Genomic DNA, 23,442 nt, shown 5'->3' with positions numbered 1-23,442 from the left:
GGTTGAGTTCCTCATCAGTTCAAGAAAAGTTGCACATCCAATTATAGCAGCAATGTTTTTTGTCCTCTAATGCAATGCCTTTTAGATAAAATCTCTATTTTAGAGGAGATCAATAAGGTTTGAGTATTTTATACTAATTGTTTTCTTGAATAATAATAAACATCCAGGTAAAGATGACATCGCTGAGATCTTTTGGATTGGCTTAAATCAACTGGACGTTTCTGGAGGTTGGCAGTGGTCAGATCACAAGCCTTTGAATTTTGTCAACTGGCATCCAGGTAATGGTTCTGGTGGTGTTAACAATATTTAGAACAAAAACTAGCATTACCCTTTTTTCTTCTTTTTTTTTTTTTTTATTTTTCTCCTCTTCTCTTTTTCATTGGACTTCATCAAAACAATCATTGCTCTATTTCTGTTAAAAGTTCAGAAGGCATCCTTTCGTTCTAGAGAGGGAATCTTTCTCCACTAATTCTCTATTTATGGAATATTAGGGGAAATCTATAACTTGAATGATATCTTTGAGGTCCGTTTTAGCAAACAAGGCTACTGCTGCCCTAAGTGCTAAATTTCTCCTCACACTGACAGGATGGCATTGACTTCTCTCATATATTACAATGATTGATGTTTCTGCAAGAAATTACATTACCTAGAAGTCTTCAAAGTTGCTTACAGTTGTTCTGAGGTGAAGATGAAAGAAGTGTAAAACCTTTGAAAACCCTTTTCTAATTACTTCCAAGTTCCTGTAGAATCAGTGAGAGTCTTGTTTGATCAGAATTTTCAGCATGTATTTGTAATATTCTCGGAAATATGGTGTGGATATTGATATATGAGAATCCTGGGGGAGTAATAGTCAGGAATACTGTAGCTAACATTGTTCTGTCATTCAAGCTGAATGTGACCTTTTTTAAAATGGAATTCTCTTTTCCTTCAGTTTCTAGAATAGTTTTATTCCATTAGGCTGTGACATTAATTCTGTGAAAAGAGAAGTGGTTTCTGTTACTTTTTTAAAGACTTGCAGAGAAATGTCTGTTAGATTTTCCAAATGTAGTCTCTTTTTTTTTTTTGTCAGCTGTGGTGACACTGGGACTGTAATGCAGTGCTAGAGACTAGACAATGCTGAGATACAGTAGGATAGTTTAGTCTGCGGTCCTAGCAGACTGACTAATGTTGCTGAGACGTTCTAGCTTAAATGTACAGGTATGAAATTGTAATAAATATGTTCTGAAGTCCACGGTATTATTTCAGCTGATGGACTAATCTTGTCATCAAAAAGTTAAAACTACAGGGCAGAAGGGATCTCAGATGGTTCCCAGTCCAGCTCCTGAGCCCTGTGCATCAGGTTGCTTGGGCCTGTCCAGCTACACTTTAGGTACACTTTAGGTGTCTCCTTAGATGTAGATATTGCAGCCTCTCTAGACCACCTATTCCATTTATTGAGTACTCTTGTTATGAAAAATACTTAGGAATATCTACCTGGAATTTTTTATGTGCAAGCTGTCTCCTTTGCTTCTTGTCACTTCACTGTATACCTCTGAAAAAAGCCTGGTCCTGTCTCCTCTTGCATAAAGAACTAAGGTCTACCCTGAGACTTCTCTGTGTGAGGCTGAACAAACTCAGTAAAGGGAAACAGGTGCCTTGTATGGGGCACAGGTGGGATCTGCATTAGGCTTCAAAGAAAGAGAGCCAAAAGAGAGAAGCCATTGGAAGGGGCTTCAGGGGAAGCTGGGGACTACAAAATTAGTTCTCCTATGCAAAGTTTTTGATTTGGGGCCTTGTCTGTTAAGGTAAGAATTATGGTTATATTTGTGAAAGTGCAGGACTGTGTTTGGAGTTGATCTGGAAAGAGGCTGCCAAAGGAAACTGAGAGCTGCAAAAAAGGTTCTCCCTTGAGATATTTCTAGTCTGGGAAAGTGCTCAGCCAAAGCTTTGTTGTATTGTAAATAGAACATTCCTCCCAGTTAGATGATTAAATGTTGGAATGGAAGTCTTGATACCTTGGTTCTGTAACTTTCTCACAAAAAAGTTTCTCTGGGACCTGTGGCAGAACAGGTGCCTTCATTCAAGGCAAGTTATGTTCTTCAAATACAAGGTGCTGTAATATGCAGCATATATTACTGCATTGAAAAGCTCACTGATAACTTGTGCTCTTTTATTTTTTTCTGTCTGTAGATATGCAGAGTTTGTCCCCTCTGGATGGAACTAGCTGTGTGGCGATGAATGCTGCCTCAGGTCAGTGGCAGAGTTATCACTGTGGGACTCAACTTCCGTATGTTTGCAAGAAGCCATTCGATGAAGCTTCAAGCCTCCCAGGTAGGACAGCTTGCATGTTTGTTTCTGTGTGTCAGTATGTGAGTAATGTTCACTTATGCAGTCTTTTTCTTCCTTCCCAAGCCTTCATAGGCATCTCTGCCAAAACACTTCACGGCAGCTTTGAGTATTTTAGCAGAGCAGAATCAAACTCTCTATCTTCAGTCTCAAGATGATCTATCACAAACAGCTTTCATTTTTCACAGCTTTCTCATTCACACATAAAGCATTTCCCAGCACAGTCCTGCCCTTTTCATCATGTTTTTCTCCATAGCTTGTGCTTTTTTTCATGTGCAGCTGGAAGTCTGGAACTGGCAGTTGCACATCAAAGCTTTTCATCACTGCATTAAGACCATTTCTCTCACTGTTGGAGTTTTTTAACATAAAATGAGACCTACCTGGGACCTGGATCAAACTCTGTTGAATTAAAATAAAAGTAATTAAATGACCATACCATCTTCTGAAAACAAGCCCAGCACTGGAAATCAAGAGTGCAAGAGTTGGTAATTCGCCCAGTGTGTAATCTTTATTGGATCTGTTACTTTTATCTTGCAAATGCAGTTGGTAACACAATGGGGAAAACTAGAACAGTTTAAAGCCTCAGCTTCAGTTGTTACAGTGTTCCGCTCTGACATATAACTTCTGCCACACTTTTGGCAATTTACCTACATCTGGATGTCCAACTCTTCTTCACATGTCCACAGCCTGTCCATGTCCATTGGTGCTGTGGCCATACCCAGTTCCCAGGGCTCAAAAGTGCGGTGCTCTCATCATGAGGAAACTTTCACAGGAAGATGATTGTACTCAGGAGGGTATGATTGTAATCAGGAGGGGGTTCTTCACAGAGAGAGTGGTTGCACACTGGAACAGGCTCCCCAGGGAAGTGGTCACTGCACCGAGCCTGTCTGAATTTAAGAAGAGATTGGACTGTGCACTTAGTCACATGGTCTGAACTTGGGTAGACCTGTGCGGTGTCAAGAGTTGGACTTGATGATCCTTAAGGGTCCCTTCCAACTCAGGATATTCTATGATTCTATGATTCTACTCGAGTGAGGGGTAGAGCTAGAGGATAAAGGGAATGAAACAGTGGCCTGGAGGTGAAAAGTGGCATATAGTGTCTCTGTCTATGACACATTCCTTCCAGCTACTCCAGGGAAGATATGTGCCATTAAGGAGAAAAAAAAATTAATAAAAAAATAAACCATATAAACTAACTAAAACTGGTTCAAATTTATAAATTATCCTTTAAAAACTAGTTATTGTGTACCTAATCTGATTTTTTTTTTTATCTTAACACTGATCCACATCTGTTCTCTGGCTCCTCACTGGGGTATGTGATGATGGCAGCACTATTTATATATACTGTTTTAATAATTAGAAACCAAAATTCTTGTGATTGGAGAATATTATGTTTTGAAACCGAAAAGTTTTTAACATATACCTTTTTCAGCATGCATAAAAACAGTCTGAATTCTTGAATATCTTAGGTTTCAGAATAAGAATTATTTAAAACTAAACATTTATTTCATTCTGAGTTATTCAGTATTGCTCTTTTTCATAGTACTGCTCTAAATATGGATAATAATGCCCTATAAAAGCACAAACCCCTGCTGAAGCAAAACAAGCAACTTTTTGTTGAAGCTGCTGTCCTGCAATGAAGTAACTCGCTTTGCCTTTAATTGCTCTTGTAATGTTACATGTAATTACTTCTGAAACTTTCACTTATACTAAGACCAGCTTAGTAAGAATTCCAGCTTTTTACTCACTTCCACTAACTACCTTCTCCTTCTGCCCACCTTGTGGCCCCAGAATGCTACTAATCCCCATAATATTGCTCAGTCATGTTTATTTGCTTGACTAAATTGTGACCCTTTCTTAAAACATCAGCCCTAGAGAGTCATGCTGTTTATCTGTGAATAAATTCTGATTGCTACTTTGTCTGCTTTCAGGGTGCTGGCAGATTTAAGAAAATACCAACCCAATACCAACCAGTCAATGTAAAATAAAAGCCTCTAATTCAGTTTCTCTTCACTATTAGAGTTCTGGAGACACTTGGATACTCAATGCGATACGGGCTGGCTTCCCCACAATGGTTTTTGCTACATGCTGATACACAACCAGGTTCCTTGGAGTTCAGCAGATCAACTGTGCAAAGCAAATAAGAGTAACCTCATCAGCGTACACTCCTTGGCAGATGTTGAACTGGTTGTTACAAAGCTTCATAATGGTGAGTTGGGATACTTGTAAAAGTCATGCACCAAGTGCTGTGCATCTTAAATTACAAACTGCTTTTCATGTTCCAGCATATGATAGTGAGAACTTGTAGCTCTAAATGAAGGTGTTAATGCTGAGCTTGTATGCAGGCTGTTGTTGAGTGTCAGGTCCTGTCCCTCTGAATTAGCTCTTGTTTTAATTTAATATATTTTATTCATGTAGTTATATATTGAATGGGCCAGCTTGCCTAATTCCCAATGCCTAATACCTGTTCAGTTTTCTCGTTTGAACAGAATCTTAGATAGTTGGGTTGGATATTTGACTGCTGGGTCATTGAACTAACAAACATGATCTGTACTTTGTAGTCTTATGTTTTTGTCTGCACTCTAAAAATAAGATTTTGTTTGAGTTTCTTTTCTTGTGTATTCATTATCTTCTGTATTTTTTCCTGTTTGTTACCTTCTCTGTGAAATGTGCTCACATTCATGAATATCATGTATGATTTTAAAAATAAATTATGCTTGTCTCAAATTTTCTTTCTCATTGTAATAAAAAAATGCAGCATTTATGCTTTTAAGTAGAATGAGAACAGCAAAGTTATTTTTTTATCACTCCTTTCCAATTAGTTTAAGGATTATTCTGAAACCTCTGTGTTGCCCTAATTTTAAATTACAGATGCTAAAGAAGAAGTGTGGTTGGGTCTCAGGAACAAAGACGTACCAACCTTGTTCAAATGGTCAGATCATTCAGCTGTGGATTTTACATATTGGGATCAGAATGAACCAAAAGTTCCTTTTAACATCACTCCTAACTGTGTGTCATATTCAGGCAAGGTAGGAATATGGTGTTGGGTTTTTTATTTTTATTTTTATTTTTTCCATCATAGTAGAGGTAACATTGTGTGTGAAAGTCAAGGGGGGTAAACCAAAAGAATGATTTTATTTCTGGTATAATCTTTAAAGTGCAAATAACTATTTGATTAAAAGAGAACTTCTTAACTAAGAAGTGCTGGCTAAATAGTTTTATGTGCCACAAAGAGTAGAAGAAATTGCTTACAGCTCTGAGACTGCCACTGCTGTTGACCAACTAGTTGTCCCTGTTGCTTGGAGTTTTGGATTATGCTATTTTTGTTTGTCTGTGGCAGAGAGCTGGGAAGGAGGTGGGCCCAACTTTTGAGAGGAGAAGCTGGCTTCAGTCACTTCCAGGGTCAATTTGGGCCTCCCCATTTAAGGGTGGGTAGTGAGATATGCTGGTGAGAGAAGAGGAAGTGGATGAGGAAAGTTGCTGGGAGGGAGAAAACAGAAGTGAGTGGGGGAAAGAAGGTCTCAAAGATGAATGTTGGGAGAAACAGGCTGTATCCCATCCTCCCAGTTCCAGCAGAAAAGTGGGAAGAGCTTGCTGTGCTGTCCAGCGAAGCTCATGTGTCCTTAGGCTTTCTGCAGTGAGCTGTGCCTGTTTCTTCTCTGATCCACAAGAGAGCTGGCACTCCCCTTGTCTATCTCTTTCCTTTTCAGATGTGATCCAGAATTATCCCATCTCCACATTGTCAGTTTTCTCTCTTACTTCAAAACATGCTCCTATGCATGTAATCCAGGGTATCCCACTCAGTGTTCTTGCAAGTACAAGTAACTGAGGCGTTGCGGCTTTCCCCCTTCCAAAAACTCTGCTCCTGCTCTATGGAAATATTTTAGTATTTTAAATACTCTTTTTCCTTTTCTTTTGACAGTTGGGACAGTGGAGAGTCAAATCCTGTGAAGAAAAATTGAAATATGTGTGTAAGAAAAGAGGAGAGATTTTGAATGAAACAAAATCAGATAAAAGCTGCTCATATGATGAGGTAATAGAAAGTCTGCGTATCTTTTACCCTCACTTAGTTCAGAAGCCTGTATTAAATTACTTATTCTCTCTACTTCCTATTTCCTTAATGCCTGTAAAATAAAGCATGTGGAACATCTTGGCTGAAAAAGAACATTTCTATAGTATGAGCCAAATTTGGTGTGTCTTCAGATTCTCCTAAGAAGGATCTGGATGTATTGCCACTCTATTTATGGGTGAAAGTGTTATGAGGTTAGACTCAGGAGGTGTGTTTAGTTCATATGTTTGGAAAAACAAATTGATTTTATTAGGTATGTTGTTGCTAATGCCATTTGTTCTCTAGTTTCTGTTTTAAACATCCTTTTTAATTTAGGATAAGCACTTGCAACGTAAGGATGTGCAGAGAAAGATAAATAAAAAAGTTTAGGTTTCTGCTATGTTTCATTTGGCTCTCATCTTTGTTTGCTGACTTGAATAAAGTTTTATGTTTTTTTTTGTTTGTTTGTTTTATGTGTAATATATTATAGTGTAAATAAGTCTGGAAGTCTTTTCTGTTTTGAACAATCTTGGGATGGAGTCACTAGCTACTTCAGAACTCTTTTGTTAAGTTTTATGTGGTGTCTTGCCTGCAACAGGCAAGTGTATTTACCCCGTATCTTCCTTTCTTTACAACCTGGAGGTATTCTTACTCTGTCTTTTCAGAGACTGCCAGTGGTTACAACTTTCTGTGCTGTTCAGACACCAGTGCATTGGTAGGCTAGCAAAGAACACATTAATATTCCTTGAAATTTCCATGTAACTATGGGGAAAAGATTTGAATAAGAGAATTTTTTTTAAGTTCAGACATTTTCAGTATAAAGGATTTTTTTTTTGGGGAAGTAAAGAAATGCTAATAATGCCCTTTTATTATTCCTCTGTTTGAATCCTGGCGTTGGTGGAACAGCATCAGAACTCCTATTGTTTTGAATAGGACTAGGCTGTCACCCTTGTGTTTCTCTCTCTAAATGCACATAGCAGTCAGAAGACTTTGCACAGTTGAGCTAAAACAGTGATGTATTTTATTTCTGTGGTTGCATTATTTCTTAGAACTGTGAATCTGAGGGTTGATAATACTGCACCCTGTGTGTGATGTGCTGCATTTCTTTCTTGTATATGCTTGTCAGCTTGTGGACACCAACCAATGTTAGCAGTGATTTCTGTTCTCCTGCAGATAATGCCTAAGTTAGGTTGTTAAGTTTTTAAACATGTTTTTTTGTTCTTTAACCAGGGATGGGAGATGCATGGAAACTACTGTTACACGATTTATAAAACAGAAGTTTCATTTGGATCACAGTGCAATCTTACAGTAACAAACAGGTAAAGTAATTTCTGTAATTTATTTGTGCGCTTTATAGTAGGATCCTGGAGATGCAGTCGTCAAACCTCCATATTCTAAGCAATGGTTTAAGACAGAAAAAATAGACATAGAATTGCTACTGCAGAGAACTGACAAACTGTTTTCCATGGTGTGACCATGGCAAACCTACAGCATAAAGACTTCTCAGATGTATTTGAATTCCCAGCCTGCTGACCCCTTATTGAATACAGGACTGCCTGGACAAGCATTTGAACTAATTCATGTAATAATATGCCTGGTTTTCAGATTGACTCAGTAGTTTCAGATATCTTTCAAATACTGACTGAGATTAATCTGTGAATTTTCAGATTTGAGCAAGAATTTATAAACAGTCTGATTAGAAAGTACACCAAAGTTGAAGAAAAATACTTCTGGACTGGTTTGCAAGATATTAGCCATACAGGAACATATTCCTGGGGTGCAGTGGATGGGGAAAAAAATGAAGCTGTGACATATACTAACTGGAATTCCTTGCAACCAGGTAAACATAACAATTTAAAAAATAAAAATGTAAAAATGCTATCATTTTACATTCAGCAAGCATTGGAGCACCATGTTAGGGGGCTCCAAGGATGAAATAAAATAGTCATTCAGAAATCTTTGTATTTTTGGAAAACCAACCAATAGCTTTAAATATTTCTTTGGTGGCTTACATTTTAGAGTTCTCAGGAGGATGTGTGGCCATGCCCAGTGGGAGGTCTGTTGGAAAGTGGGAAACCAAGGACTGTAAAACCACAAAAGCGTTTTCTGTCTGTAAAAAATACATTGGGCTGCCCAAGGAACCAGAAGTGCTTCCGAAGCCATCTGATCCCTGTCCCCCTGGGTGGCACAATGGATCAGGCCTTGCCTGCTACAAGGTAAGAAGTTATTCCTACTGGATGTTAGTTGTTTGTTACTGTCTTGCAGCAAGTATGTGATTAGCCGTTTTATGTCATACAACTGCTCTGAAGGATATTTCAAAGAGGATGTATTACACGGGGAGGAAAAAATCTTGCTGATTTACATTGATACACAAGAAAATCTGGAGGCATTCATCCTGTGCTGGTTTTCAAAAGATGCCGTGTGCCTCTCCCTCTTGATCTGTGGCCAGCTCTGCATGTTAGAGCTGAGTGGGGTGAGAGCATTCACCTCCTGCTTCCATCTCGGGAGCCCAGTACTGATGGAGGGTGCTTGATTGCCATCATCCAGCACAGAGAGACACCGGAATAGGAAAGGAAGGTGCTTTGAATCTCCTTCCCTTGTACTCTTAAGGGTGTAGATGGGGAAGATGAGATTTTCTCTGGTTTGAATGTGGATATCAAACTTCTTAAAAAATAAAAAAAAAATAAAAATAAAATAAATGCTGCCTCAGTTGCATTTTACTGTTGTTGAAATAAACAGTGGAAGTAAATAGTCATGCTGTTAGCTGGAATGGCTTACATAAATTCACATTTAGAAGTGCACATTTTTTCTTACTATTAAGAATCTAATCAAAGTAAAACTGAGGCTGTTTATTGGATTGTGTGTTCATTATTTCAAGATCCAGTGCCTGCAACGAACTGTGTCCTATACGCAGCTCATTTGGCAAAGTGGGGAAACACAACTCGCATAACAAGGCTGTGGGCAAAGATCCCAAATGTGTGGGTCTTGCTGATGTGCAGCATAGTTGTCCCTGCTCAGCCGATGGGGTGTGACAGCTGGCTCTGGCAGTTTCTCCAAAACTCTTGTTGACCAAGTGCAGCATGTCTGTGCAGAGAGATCCTGCTGACGGGAATTGGCTTGGACTGATGTCAAGGGGATCAAGTGAATATGTTAGCTGAGGTGTATGAGCCAAGTCTGAAACTGACACATGCAGGTAGCAAAGAAGGTGCTGAAGAACTTTTTTCACCTTTAGCACCCAAATGGGCTTGGTGTCAGTGGAAACTGGGTTTTGCAGTTCACCCTACGTTTTAAAGAACACCATCACTGAAAACATAATTTGGCTTGCAGTTTTGGAATGAGTTGGGTGTTGTTTTCTAAAAATCTTTCTGGTAAAGAAAAACAGAGAAATTCTGCCATATGGAATATGTTGCATTTGAAACAAATTTTGTCAGCTAAACTTCAAAGTCTGGCTGTTGTTGAACAAACTGGAAGAAATAAAATAATTAAGAAGTCAAGTTTAAAATCAAGATCTCTCCCTATGGAGATACGCGTTATTCATTCCAACAAGAGGTGTCCATATCTGAGTAGTAGAGCAGAGTTTTAAAAATGTTGTCACTCGTGTCATTTTCTACTCTGATGGCTGGTTGTTGTGAAGTTCTTCCACAGTGAAAGAGTGCTGCGAACCAGGACTTGGGAAGAGGCGGAAAGGTTCTGTGAAGCTCTAGGAGGCCACCTTCCTAGCTTTACTAATACAGAAGAAATCAAGGCACTTCATTCTATCCTGAGAAGAATAATCAGGTAACAAAACAGCCATGGACTACAATTTTGATTTCAGTCACACATGGGTGTAGATCGTAAATGCTGCTGCTGACCCCAAATGGCAAGTATGAGACAGTGTACCCTGACTGTTTCCCACAGTAAACAGCTAGATGTGGCATTTGAACTGCTGGCATGTCACTGCCTTCCTGGAAAATGTCACGGGAGTACAGCTTGGGCAAATGTTTCACATTGCTAGAGGGAATGCAAGAAAAGAGATATTTACTTTGAGCATCTTCTATTGCTCAAATTTAAATCTGTGTTGTTTCCTTCTTTATGCTGAATTTTGGTACGACTGCACTGTAGCTGCTCCTATTCTTTACTGATACATTTTTTTAAAGATGAGTTGTTATTTCAGTTATTATTTCAGTTTTTCAAATAGGTCTCATTTTTATTCATGAAATGTTTCTTGACTAAATTGGGTGCTATTTTTTTTTTTTTTTTTTTTGAAAATGTGAATAATGTAGTGTCCAGCAATCTGGCTGGCAGAGATCCCATTTGGCATAACGGCACTAACACTATATGGGCATTAGATGGGTGTGTTGAGTTTTCTGGTATCAACAAATGAAATGCTACATAATTTATGAATCTAAGGCTTTTTATTTATTCAAAGGAACTGTCACTGCAAAGCTTTATTAGGCACTGGTGTGATGTCAGATCCTTGTGTAATATGCTTTTTTGATTGACAGCCTGGTTTTTCAGAACTTTTGCCAGCTTAAACTCAAATGCTGCCAGTTATGTGATCCTAATTTATTTCATCAACAAACAAAATTAGAATTATTTTAGAAGCTGCCAATGTACAATGCTGTGATTAAATTTTAAAATTTGGTGACTGAAGAGATGCCTTCTTGAAGAATCAGTGAACCTTTTTTTAGAAGTGCACAAGTCATGAAAATTACTTAATGTTTATGTTACTAAAAGACAAAACCAAACTCATATGCTCTATAAATAGATGGCTTAGCTTGTTAAAAGCCACTTGTGACTCCTTTGCTAAAGTGACTAAAGTGCCTGAAATAAAAATCAGTGCAGCGATTATTTTTAGCTATAGATCTTGATATGCTGTTTTGCAATTACAGATTTTGTTTTACTAATTTACTATCAAATATGAATAGGGAATTAACTAGTTTTATTTTCATACTATTCCTACAAATATTTGGAAATATATATCAGCCTGAAGATTATCTCCAGTATTAATTATAGTTAATGGCCTTTTTCTGGTTAGGAGTTTAAAGCTGGAAATTTGTGTCATTCCGGAAAGCCATCTGACACATGATGCTTATGCAGTTCCCATATTTCAGAAACTCAACAGCCTGAAAGAAAGAAGGTCAAGTACTTCAGTATTATTTTAGCAGGGCTTAAACGAGGGGCAATATATTGCCCCATATTTATATAGTGGGCTCAATATATCAAATAACAGAATAAATTGGCTTTGTCAGAGTTGCAGTAACTGCATGTATCCAATACAAACCAGAACGCAGTATTTTGTCCGGATGAACCTCTTTTGAAACATTGCAGAACTTCCTGAATAGAAATACTACAGTTTTGATATTGCCTTGATAAAGCATTTTAAATAATGCTTGTTTAGGCAATGTAATGAAATGTTAAATTTGGTTACACTTTCAAATTAATTACTCAGAAGTGGTGATTATATGAAGCATTTTAGAGATCAAGAGTGATGGGTAGCTTGTCTGAAAATAAGCTCATTTGATAAAGAAGAGAGGAAAAACAAGTGAATTATTTCACCAAGAACAACAGACAGTTCAGGTAACTGGGATAAATCATCCTAGGATAATGTTAGGAGAGATTAGCTGCCAGAGTTCACTGGTGTGCAGTTTGTCCTGCGTTTACTCAGTGCAAAGTCTGACCTGAAGTATTCATTCAGTGCAATTATTTTGGCTCAGTGAAGGACCACACCTTGGCTTTTTTGGTTTTGTTTTTTTTTCCCTTGCACAGTTCTCCAGTGACTCATTGAGAACTGTTTGTTTTTAAACGTTAGCAAAAGTCAGTTTGGTTCACCAGGAAAAGGGCAGCTTGCCTAGTCCATTTTGTTCTTTACTCAGATTCCACCTTAGAGGCAAATAAGAACTAGAACTGTTCCAGCCAAATCAGGCAATTGCCATTGGAAAGGAAAATAAAATTTGCCTGCCAGCCTTCCTGTCTGAAAGAAATATGAGATAACATATTTTAACTTCAAGGGACATGGTACAAGCAGAACAGATCCTGGTAACTTACTTTCATTCTTCTAGGATTGTTTTTCTGAGCATTTTGCAGCTTATACGTGGCAGCGACCTTGGATGCAAAGAGAGTAACAGCTTGGATTGGTTAGAAATAACATTTCAATGAGGACACCTTACTTGAGAGAAACCAATTGTCTTTTATATGCACAGCACTGCTTGTGTAATTGCACTGAATCTAGAAATCCTCATGAACACTTGAGTTTGCAAGAAAACACTGATCATACTCTCAACACCTCATCTAAAAATGAGATGCAAGCTGTAGTAATTGGGTTAATGCGGCTTCTCTGCTCTTCTGCTAGGGAGTGGCTGATTAGTAGGATGGAGATTTGGTCAGTGGCAGTAGCCTGTTACAGAGGGAGGAGCAGCAATCAAATGGGCTTCATGCACACCGCCATCAGAAGCAGCACTCCTTTTAAATTGCACCATTCTGGCATTGGCCCAGACTTACGCATGTTTGTTATATTTTACCTCTTATCTAGAGTTATGCTGTAACCTCACTTAGGCTCTTAATCTTGTGTAGGAGCTGACGTAAGGGACAAAAAAAAATTCTTCTATTTCAGCAGTTGGAATATGACAGTAGAAAAATTCTGTTTTAGATTACATTCACATTGATATAAACAGAATTTATTGACTTGTGCACCTTTTATGTGTGTTTTTTTTTTTTGTTTGTTTGTTTTTTCTGTGTGAGAGAAAAAACACTGCAGGGTTACGGCCTTTCATTGTTAGTCAATGTGAAGTCTGTTATAAAGCACTAATCACACTTACGTTTTAGGTTACAACTCAGGATAACCTAGGTTTTAGATGCAGTTCCAGGAAGGTAACTCAAAGAATACTCTGGCAGTGATATATCTATTTTGATAGCAGTCCACGAGATGGATTTTAAATGTTTTCCAGTGAGGACACAGAAAACTGAAACACAAGCAAATACCTTACTGCAAGCTCAGTTGCAAGTCTTAATTTATACTTGTCTTACATGGTTAGTAGAACTCTTTTTTGCAATGCAGTGATAGTATTATTTTGGAGGGCTATCAAAAGTAATTACTTAAGGTTAAGTGTCATCAAGAATAGCACAGCAGTTACTGAACTATTAATTCTCATGTCTGCACAATTCCAAAGGAGGAAAAAATGTATGTTAATGTGCAAATGCCTGATCAGCTGGGCAACATTGTTCTGTTGGCAGATTAATCATTGGAAATTGGGAGATAGGCTGGACTTGACCTAGCACACCTTTTATATTTATTTATTTTATTTTATTTATTACATAAAAGCCTATACAAGTTGAAAGACTTCGGGGAAAAAATTGCACTAGTTCCTCAGTTTATTGCTGCAAATCCTTTTGAAATGAGTGTCTCAAACTTCCTTTTTAGTGGATATTACTCTGTGATGATCAATTACTTAAACTGCATTAGGCCTGAAGGTGACGACCAGGAGGGGAGAGTTAAGTGGTGTCTGATTCATAATTGGAAAGAATAATCACAGAACAACAAAATCCTAAAGGCAGATTGCCAAAAGCCACTTAGCTGCTTGACAGCTGGGGAATGGCTTACAGTTTTCCCTTTGGAGTGATGTAGAACATTTAGGCTCTTTAAAGACTCTTTAGTTTTATTAAAGGACTGTTCAGTATGGTAAGATCACACTAGTGTGATCACAATATCACACTGATGTCAGAAATCAATGCTGGTGTGTGGAAGGGTGAGATTTACTGGTGGCTGCTGTTTTTGTTTTTGTTTTTCTTTTTTTTTTTTTTCCCTAATGGGAGCCCTACCAAGTAAAATGCCATTGCCCTTCCTGGTTCTCACGTGCTTTGCCTGTGTACTCTGTCTGGGCTGTGCTGTTGTTTGCCCTTGGGACTCCGGCCTATGACAAGTTTCCAGATCTGTTTTCATGAACCCACTGTTGGAATGTGATTTTGTTGTTTTGTTGTTGTTTTTATTTTTTCCCACTCTGATACTAAAGGTCTTGGAAACACATCCTTGAGATCTCCCAGGCTGTTCCAGTTATTTTCTTGGTGCTGCTGTGTCAGCCATTTCATGCTCAGTTTAGCATCTTTATGGTGATGTGTGTGGGAGGGCAGGGGCACGCTCTTAGCAAAGAAATCTTTCACGTTGCCCCGGGATTTCTTAAAATTTCTTATGCTGGTAAGCCTGGGTTTAAGTCCTTCCCTCCATGTAATAAAGTTATGTACATAAAGTTGCCAAGTTCTATCTTAAAATCACTCTGATAGTTTGTCATCACTACGTTTTTGGGTGACTTCTCCAAGCCCTGACCTCTGGTCAGAAACCTGTTTCCAGCTGAGTCTAAATTTACTTCTGATCTGTGGTTCCTTCAGACACATTGTCCTTCTTCCTCAGACAGTTCTTCCTCCTAGGAGCCTAGTGTCCTCATATAATGTAAAGAACAATTATATCTCTTCCCTTTGTTTTTCAAGGCTAAAAAAGAAAACCTTTAATTCTTTTAAATAAACTTAACTCTCATTGCCTCAAATATTCTGCATGGCCTCAAATATCCTTCTATGTATTTGGTGCAACATGAATTGATGGAGTGTGCTCTAGATAAAGTTTTACAGGAGCCCTGTACTGTGGCATTGATGCTTCATTATCTCTGTCAGAACATGTCGATGAGTGTGCCTTCTTCACTGCTGCACTGCAGTAGGATTTCACATCAGCTGTGATATCACTTCTAAAAACAAAACAAAAAAACCTTAGCATCTTTCCTCTGCTGCTGCTAGGTGATATCATCTATTACTTTTCTTGGGCAAGGGAGTGGGTTGGAGTGAATTGTCATAAATGTCAGTAGCTAGAACCAAACTGATACTTCCAAAAGTAAAGGCTGCAGTACAAAACTAAACTTGCAGTTTGACACATACTTCGTTCTGTTATGGTGTCCTGGATAAGCAGTGGTGAAGAGTATGGTAAAAGTTGTTACTGCAGATTTAAGTATTTCTGTTGTAAACCCCATTTTTTTTCTTAGCAAATTGTGTCTTGCAGCGTAACTGAAAGTTTCAGTTTATAAATCCCTTTCTTATGAAAACCAAAAGTAAAATCTAGTAAAAAAGTAAAAAGTAAAAGTAAAAATGCAGTTCTGACTGTAATCCGGTACAGTGGAGCAAATATCTATCACCTTTCTTTTAAGGAAGTGTTGAGGTCAGTGGTGTTACGGGCCTCTTTTATGAAGGTGCACAGCTGAAATACGTACCTGTGCTTTGTTTATATCACTGATAAGCGTAAGGGAAATGCAAAGTCAGTTACTTTGTGTAAGCAGAAGTTTTCATGTAGTTTGAGGAAGAGTATATTTGTGCTGATGAGAGGTGACCTGGAGACGGACAGGGAGAAGCAAGCCAAATAAATAGTGTGTGATTCTGGAAGAAGAGCATATCAAGAGACAACTGATGCAGTGAATGAAGGAATTACATAATTTAGTCTTCTGTCCCTGCCCACGCAGAAAATTAACCTACAAATCCTATTACAAGTGCGGAAGAGGACCTTGACTCTAGGCCCGTTTTCCTCTTTGACCTGCTACAATTTGCAGGAGTAAACTCTTGGCTTTGCTGCTCAAACCTAAGTAACGCAATGACTTAGGTCAGTTTTTCTATTAAATGTGCTGAACCATATATTTGGCTTAAGATTTTACTTTGTTTATTTACAGCAATGACAGATGGGTATGGATTGGAATGAATAAGAGGAGTCCAGATTCTTTGGGAACCTGGCAATGGAGTGATGATAAACCCGTAAGTTAACCAAGAAATGTCACGTCCTCATTTGTTTTAGCTTGGGCTGAATTGAAAATAAATTGATAAATCCTCTAATTAAGATATGGCAGATCCTTCAACAGATGAGTAATTCAGAAGATTGTGCACTTAAGAGCTACCATCCAGGCAGATTTCCAATTAAAAGCATAACTTTAATAAGGTTAACCTGATCTCTGTCTCTATCACATTAAAATACTTTAATGAAAATAAAGTAATAAAAATCTAAGAGCTAGTGGAGAGAACAAGATGTCTTCATGCCATGGCAAAGGGAGGGGTGGTGGGGGTATGAGCTCATCTTCTCGATAGAGCAGGCTTCTCCAAAAATAACTTCTTAACTGCAAATGATATATTTGTCTGAAATTGTGAGATATTTTATTTATTTTTTTCCCTCTATAATAGCAGGTACACAGACTCAAAACTCTTTGATCTTGTTACTGCCTTTTAATGTGTGTTTTAATAGTGATAAACTTAATGAGATCACAAGTTTAAATGGTTACCTTTGGGGACTATTTTAGCAAAAATAGTTGTGAAGTAATTGTTCTTTCCTCCTGTCTGTCCTGTAGGTAACTAGTATTATTATGCCACGTGATTTTCTGGAAGACGAATATAACACTAGAGATTGTGCTGCTTTAAAGGTTAGTTTGAAAGGTTTTTAATAACAGCATGCTTATTTATACATGAAAGTACTTGGAAAAAATATTCCTGCCAGCTATATATTGGATTTAGGTTGACTGCTGAGATGTTTTCTTTGTATGGTAAAAAGTTGCTAGTGTTCCCTTTATTAATCTACAGCTTGTATTGCATTTCCCTTATTTAAGCGGTTTTAACAAACTGACTGCTATGCTAATGATGACCTGTCATAAGACTTCTGATCTACAATTTTTTTTTAGTGATATTCAGTTCTCGATTACATATTGGCATGCTATATATCTGTTGAACGTTATAAGTGACACTTAAGAACGTAAAATGGAGTCTAAAAGCAAACAAACAAAAAAACCCGCAACTCTACAAGTTTTAAGATCTAGATTTGTTTTTCTGAACTGCAAGTTAAGAAAATCATTGAAACATAAAGTAGAGGGATGCAGTAGCTAGGATAGAGTATTTATGCTTGTGTTTGCTTAGTGAAATAGACTGTAACTGCTGTGTCAGGTTTTAATTCAAAATGTCATGCCTCTAGTGAATTATGTTCTTCGTTGCTTATTTCAGTCTTGATGGCACGAGTTGTAAAATGGCCTTTAACTTTTCTGAAGTGTTACCTGAGTGTTTTTGTAAGATAATTCTAATACTCTCCTTTCTATTAACCTAAATGGAACCAATTCTGCTAAAAGAATAGTTGTATCCCCTTACTTCTCTTCACAGCCATTAGTCTTCAATATTTTCTCTTGTGTTTGTGACCCCAGGCTGAGAAGCTGTCATCTTTAACATTAGGCTGATAGAAGCATCAGATGAGAGGAAAGCACTCTGAAGAACATTGTGAATATAGCATCCTCCCTCCCCTACCTGCTAGGTCTAGGCATGTGTTCCTTCACTAAATGATACAAAATTCTCCTTATCGGAGAGATCAACAAGAGTGAAGTCAGATCTCAAAGTTGATTGTAATAATCTTAGATAAGAAAGATTATTCCTATGCTGGATTCAGATAAGTGTTTCTTTTTAGGAGAAATGAAAATTTATTTCAGGGAAAGAAGTTCCAGCAGATAATTCAATAATAAGCATAGATGAGATTGTGTGTACTACAAAATAGCGAAGAAACAACATTGCAAGAATAGACTTGTATACCTAGAATGACCTTAAGCCACTTACACAACTGCTTCACAATCTTGGCTAGCATGTAGAATTACAGTTTAAAGAGTTACAGTTGTATCTGTTCATTTTTTCAAGTTGTATGGGGCTGATGCCACAATAACACCTACTGACTTTGTTGAAGATATTTCATAGTTTCATTTCACATTAGAGAGGCCCATACTCTATTAACTGATTTTTCTGTTCCTGTTTTTATACAGACTTTTCAATTTTCACGGCGATCATTTTGGAGATTTTATTTCCATGAGGGCAGAGACCTGGAATTTTATGTCAAGCCTTTTGATTGTGAAGCTAAACTCGAATGGGTCTGCCAGATTACGAAAGGTAAACTGCATTCACTCACATTTCATAAAAAAGAGTTTAGTGATAGGTTTTTAGTTCCTTTGTGTTAACAGCTTTTGTGAAATACATCTAACTAGTTGAGAGGAGGTAAGCATATTTGAAATATTGCTCATTATCAAATTAGAAGATATGAACTAGGCAGCAAAGAAATATGACCAAGAACTAGGGTTATAAGTATCAGAAATTCATCACTTTTCTTGGTATTCTTTATGTTTCAATAGTGAAAAGAAGGTATCTGTCACTGAGCGGTCATTATTACCCAATAGCAGAAGCTTTGCAACCCATGTTCTATTGTTTTCTCTGTGAACCATTAGAAGTCAGTACTTGAGATGCCTTGCCTATGTGATACACAAACTGACATGCACCTAAAGTATTCATAGATTTATCAAAAAATGACCATGAGGAGGCGGATGCAGTATCACTGCTCCCATTTTCTTTCTTTTGCCATAAAGTGGTTTCTCAGTAGGTGAGGTGATATAAGCCAAGTGATATTTGTAACTATAGGTATATTGGCTATACAGTCTGCTTCTGCTTTAGGTGAATGAGCCTCTTGCTTGTTCTGGTACAGTTAGTGTACTATAAAGTTAGTGTATAAGCTTCTCATTGTAGTGAGACAGAGGTGAAAATGCAAATTCTTATAGAGGGAAACAAAAAAATAAATAAAAAGCACACACATTTAAGACTGAGGTATGGAATACACCCATTAGTTTTGAATCAGCTTGTTTTAGACTATTTTATCTGTGCATGAATTTTCTCCTTCCTCCTCTGCCCCCCATCATGCATACCCAGAAGCATAACCTATCGCTTCCATTATTTGTGACCATTATTTGTCTCGTTATAAGGTAAACGTGAAGTGACTGTTCTTTTTTTCCTCTGAACAGGTAGCACTCCAAAGACACCCGAGTGGTATGTACCAGGTAAATGGACTTTTTGTGAATTCTAACACTTTATATATATAGTTGTTACTACTGTATATCTTTTATTAGTTTGTTATATTACTACTGTATTATCTTTTTGGTGACAGCAAAGGTCATGACTGATAGGATTTGATTCTGAGAGAGATTCAAATGCAAGAATAAGTGTGTTTTTTTCCAGTGTCAAATTGAAATTTCTCATTACATTCAGAAAAAGAGTTTTTCAGAATTGATTTCTTATGCGTGTGATACTTCTTCTGTATAGATGAAATTGGAATTCATGGAGCCCCACTTGTTGTTGATGGTGCAGAGCTATGGTTTGTACCAGATAAAAACCTGAGCTTCCAAGAAGCTATTTCCTACTGTCAAAAAAATGATAGCGATCTAGCCTCTGTGGAGTCTTACCCAAAACTCAGGACAATACTATCTCAAATAGAAAAGGTAAGGAAGTTTGTCTAACAGATACTTTTCACTACAGGGAAATACTGTTGCCGGTTTTTCCAATACAAGAAAATGTTAGTCCTTAATTTCTTTCTTTATCCTATTGGCCTTAATAGTTTTTAATTGTTTTTAAAACCAAAATATGAATTGAAAGAGAATACAATGTCAGTCTTGTAAAAGGATGTTTAAATGTAAAAATAGCCTCAGCAACTGAAAAAAAAATAAATCTCCAAATGGATAGAAAATGCCATAACAGGACCATCATGTAAGCTCCACATTTTCTGCAAATACTTGACTAACAATTGTCCCAGCTGTTAATTTTATGTATGGGGTAGCATGTATTTTTTTATTTATTTTATTTTTTTTTAGCTAAGGAGAGAATTAAAATGCATGCTGGCCTCAGACTTTGTTGTGAAAGGGGTTTGTGGTGTTCATAGCATGAGTGCGTTCTTCTAAGGAGTCTTACAAAAACATGAAATTAGCAGTTTGCAAAGTCTCTTAATGAAATTTATCCTGATATCCTGAGAATGAGAAATTATCTGGAAGGAGAAGGCAGGAGAAATTGAGAATCTAACCTGTAAAACCTCTAGCCTTTTACAAACTATTAATTTTTGAGCTGTCTGCTGGAGGAATGAGATTATTCTGAGGGGCGTCCTCAGATATTCTGTGGAACCACATCAGCTTTGGTCAGCTTGCAGTGATGTTCTGGTTGCCTGGTAGTGTTGCTGCTATGAATTTTGCAGGAATGATGCGTGTAGTATGCACTTATGAAACCAATGCAAGATTTCTTACAGCTTTATGCAACAGTGTGGAAAGTGTCTTTTCTTATATTAGATGCAGGCGTCTGTTTATCTGGCATATGCATCTTGAACTGTATCTTTTCCTATTCTTGAATAATTGTAAATCTGCACTATTTAAAAAAAGTCATTTTAAATCAAATTAATTTTGTTACTGATTTATTGATGATGGAGTCTGGAGATCAGTCTCTATGGATTGTAAAATATCATTTTGTTCTTTTTTTCCCCACAGTTATCAAACAGCGAACAAAAGTGGTGGCTGAAGTTTATTGATTATGGCTACAGCTATCATTCACCGTACGTAGAATAATCTATTATTGTAAACTTTTTTCATGCCATTTTTAGGCATATAGTTAGGTAGAACAGTTTCTAAAGGAAAATGTTTTATCCCCAAACTTGTAAAAGATCACTTCTGTATCATCCTGAAGAAGTAAGATAAATTTGAACTAAGCTAGGAAACAGTACAGCACTGTTCGGTGAACACTGTTCTCCACATCTGTTTACATGGACCTGCACCTACTCTTACAATGCTAAGCATAGACAACAGAGTACCTAGAGCAGAGAGAGCAGGGGAACTATGTGGCAAGTCATAAAAAAGTCATAAAAGCAATCAAAGCAAGTCATAGTTAGCACAGTTATGTATATATACTTACAAAGTAAGTATATTTCAAGATATTGTTGAAATATTCTAATGAGTTGCTAATGCTTGAGTTCTGTTCCCATTACAAAGCATCAACATCAATTTATACATAACTGTATGTGTATGTGCATAAATTAATAGACTTGGATGAGTATGTGCATAAATTAATAGACTTGGATGAAAAGGAACAACTTAACTCATAATCCAATTCTTCTAAGTCTCTCCAGTCCTATAGATTTCAGGTTGTTGGGCTTTGACATCTTAGTCTTGTCATGTGAATCATTAATCAGTACAGGGCCCTAATAGCTAATGAATGCAATTGATCTTTAAAATAATTTTATTGGATTTTAGGCCCTGTTTTTTCTTTGCCTCACAGCAAACCTTGCATTGTGCTGTCTGTGGCTTCAGCAAAGGATCATGAACTCCCTATAAGCAAAAATCTTAATTTGCCAAAATACTGTAGTGATATACTACTTCAAAAACATTTTAGAAAGGAAAAATGTGGGCTGTTGACCATTATCCTCACTTGTCTTCACAGTGTGCTAGCAATTGCAGCATGCGATGAGTAATCTACCCTTGTAGTGCACATCTCCTTAACATAGTTAATTTGGGCATGGTATATAACTATTGAACCTACCACATGTTTGTTCCTAGTCTAGTTTCTCCCCCTCTGTCCTTTCCAGTGTTGTAGGGCATCTCCTAGAAACAATTACCAGCCCAAATTTTTGTATGTACTGGCTCTGTTGCTATCAGAGTTTCCACCTGAAGATCACACTGGATTGGAGATTGACTCTGAAATGTTTGTATCCAGTTTACAGTTATTTCCACGCTTCCATGATCGATTCCTGAGGGATTGCTGGTATGTTTCTAGAAAGAACTGGTACAGAGGTATGGCTGTTTTCAATTTTTCTCCCCTCTCTGTCATTGTTATGTTAAAAAAAAAAAAAAATGCACACTGATGCTTAGTTAGAAGTGAATGGCTTCTTGATGATTATCTGATTCAATTTTGAATAATTTATTTCTTTATAGTAGAAGCTATTATAATATTTCTTGATGTCCAGAGGCAAACCTGAATTCATATGACAATTTTTTTTATGGTTTGATTGTCACTCCTTCTGTGACATAAATTAATTTACGTGAAATCTATTTCACTGGTCTTCTTTGTGTGTATGCAACATATTATGAGCTCTGGAAATTGAGTGGTGTTAGAGTAGTTTGACTGAATACCTGCAACTGAATATGCAGCTGGAGATGCAAATTTTATTAAGTAGTGGAGTCATATTGGAAAAGGTACATGAAGTAATTTAAATGCTATCTGGTGGTACTTGAGCCTTCTTTTCTTTCTTCAACATTGCTTTACATTGGGAAAATTTTGTACCCTGTAGAGACTAAATATGTCTATTATCATTTCCACTTTAAAGCACATTTCCCCCATTATTCTGCCAAAAATTCAACTTTACTAGGAAGACAGTCCAGTTAATTCTGGAATCATGTAAAACACTACAGGACAGACTCAGAATTTCTTTTGGCTTTAGTGGACTTTAGATTACACATCCTCTATGCTAGAAATGTCCTCATATTCAAACTATTTTAATTTCATCTTTTGTTTGTTGAAGTTACCTCTACTTACGTTAAGTGTAGCTGCTGGAAGAAAGATCAGAATCTGTACCTTTAGGAATGATATGTTATTGTCTGATATAATCATTTACATTTGTCCCTTGCTCTCCTGTTGCGTTTAAAGCTTTATGTTGGATCATACTTCCCTGTAGTTGCACTGAAAAAGACTTTGCTTTGCGTTTTATCATGTCAAAATATGTGTGGCAATTAGAGCATGACAGAAATTATCATAACTGTTTTTTAAAACTTACATTTTTGCAGACTACCCAGTTAACTGTAACATGAAACTGCCCTTCATTTGTGAGAAAAATAATGCCTCCTTACTGGAGAAACACGATCCCAGTTACCGCCCAGTCACAGGAGGTTGCCCTAAGAATTGGCTTCGGTTTCGGAATAAGGTACAGAAAAAACACTGATCAATTATCATTACTTATTTTTAATAGTCTAGTAAGCTGGAGTGCCCTGCTGAAAGAGGCAAGGAAGTATCCAGTGTGTTCAGGAATGAACTGGAAGGTGGCTTTTGAAAACTACATGCAGTGATTAAAATCATCTCGTCTACTTCTCTGTCCTTTTTTGATGGCTTTTAAATTTTAAAGCAGTAACCTTCAAGATTTTCATTTTCCCCTCACCATACACTTAGATCCAAGAACTTTGTTTTTATTATCTGATCTCATGCTCTGCTTTGAAGAAAAAAATTATTAGAAAGGAAAGGATGAGATTTCTGCTTCCTAAGTC

General features: G+C 37.2%; 1 protein-coding gene across 1 annotated transcript in view; it reads left to right on the top strand.

Moving 5' to 3' along the window:
- The window catches only part of LY75 (lymphocyte antigen 75), a 47,128-nt gene that overhangs the window by 4,820 nt on the left and 18,866 nt on the right, over window positions 1–23,442 (top strand). Inside the window, exons 5-21 of the mRNA XM_068687657.1 lie at window positions 168–278; window positions 2,170–2,310; window positions 4,346–4,534; window positions 5,197–5,354; window positions 6,248–6,358; window positions 7,604–7,692; window positions 8,041–8,213; window positions 8,393–8,589; window positions 10,008–10,150; window positions 16,051–16,132; window positions 16,717–16,788; window positions 18,157–18,280; window positions 19,180–19,215; window positions 19,478–19,653; window positions 20,683–20,747; window positions 21,902–21,978; window positions 22,969–23,105. Of these exons, the coding sequence (XP_068543758.1) occupies window positions 168–278; window positions 2,170–2,310; window positions 4,346–4,534; window positions 5,197–5,354; window positions 6,248–6,358; window positions 7,604–7,692; window positions 8,041–8,213; window positions 8,393–8,589; window positions 10,008–10,150; window positions 16,051–16,132; window positions 16,717–16,788; window positions 18,157–18,280; window positions 19,180–19,215; window positions 19,478–19,653; window positions 20,683–20,747; window positions 21,902–21,978; window positions 22,969–23,105 (2,081 nt within the window). The remainder of the gene's footprint in view (window positions 1–167; window positions 279–2,169; window positions 2,311–4,345; window positions 4,535–5,196; window positions 5,355–6,247; window positions 6,359–7,603; window positions 7,693–8,040; window positions 8,214–8,392; window positions 8,590–10,007; window positions 10,151–16,050; window positions 16,133–16,716; window positions 16,789–18,156; window positions 18,281–19,179; window positions 19,216–19,477; window positions 19,654–20,682; window positions 20,748–21,901; window positions 21,979–22,968; window positions 23,106–23,442) is intronic.

The sequence above is a fragment of the Anas acuta genome, chromosome 6 (assembly GCF_963932015.1).
Source record: "Anas acuta chromosome 6, bAnaAcu1.1, whole genome shotgun sequence".
NCBI classification, from domain to species: Eukaryota; Metazoa; Chordata; class Aves; order Anseriformes; family Anatidae; genus Anas; species Anas acuta.
The sequence above is the reverse complement of the archived record's forward strand: the minus strand, read 5'-3'. Positions and strand labels throughout refer to the sequence as shown.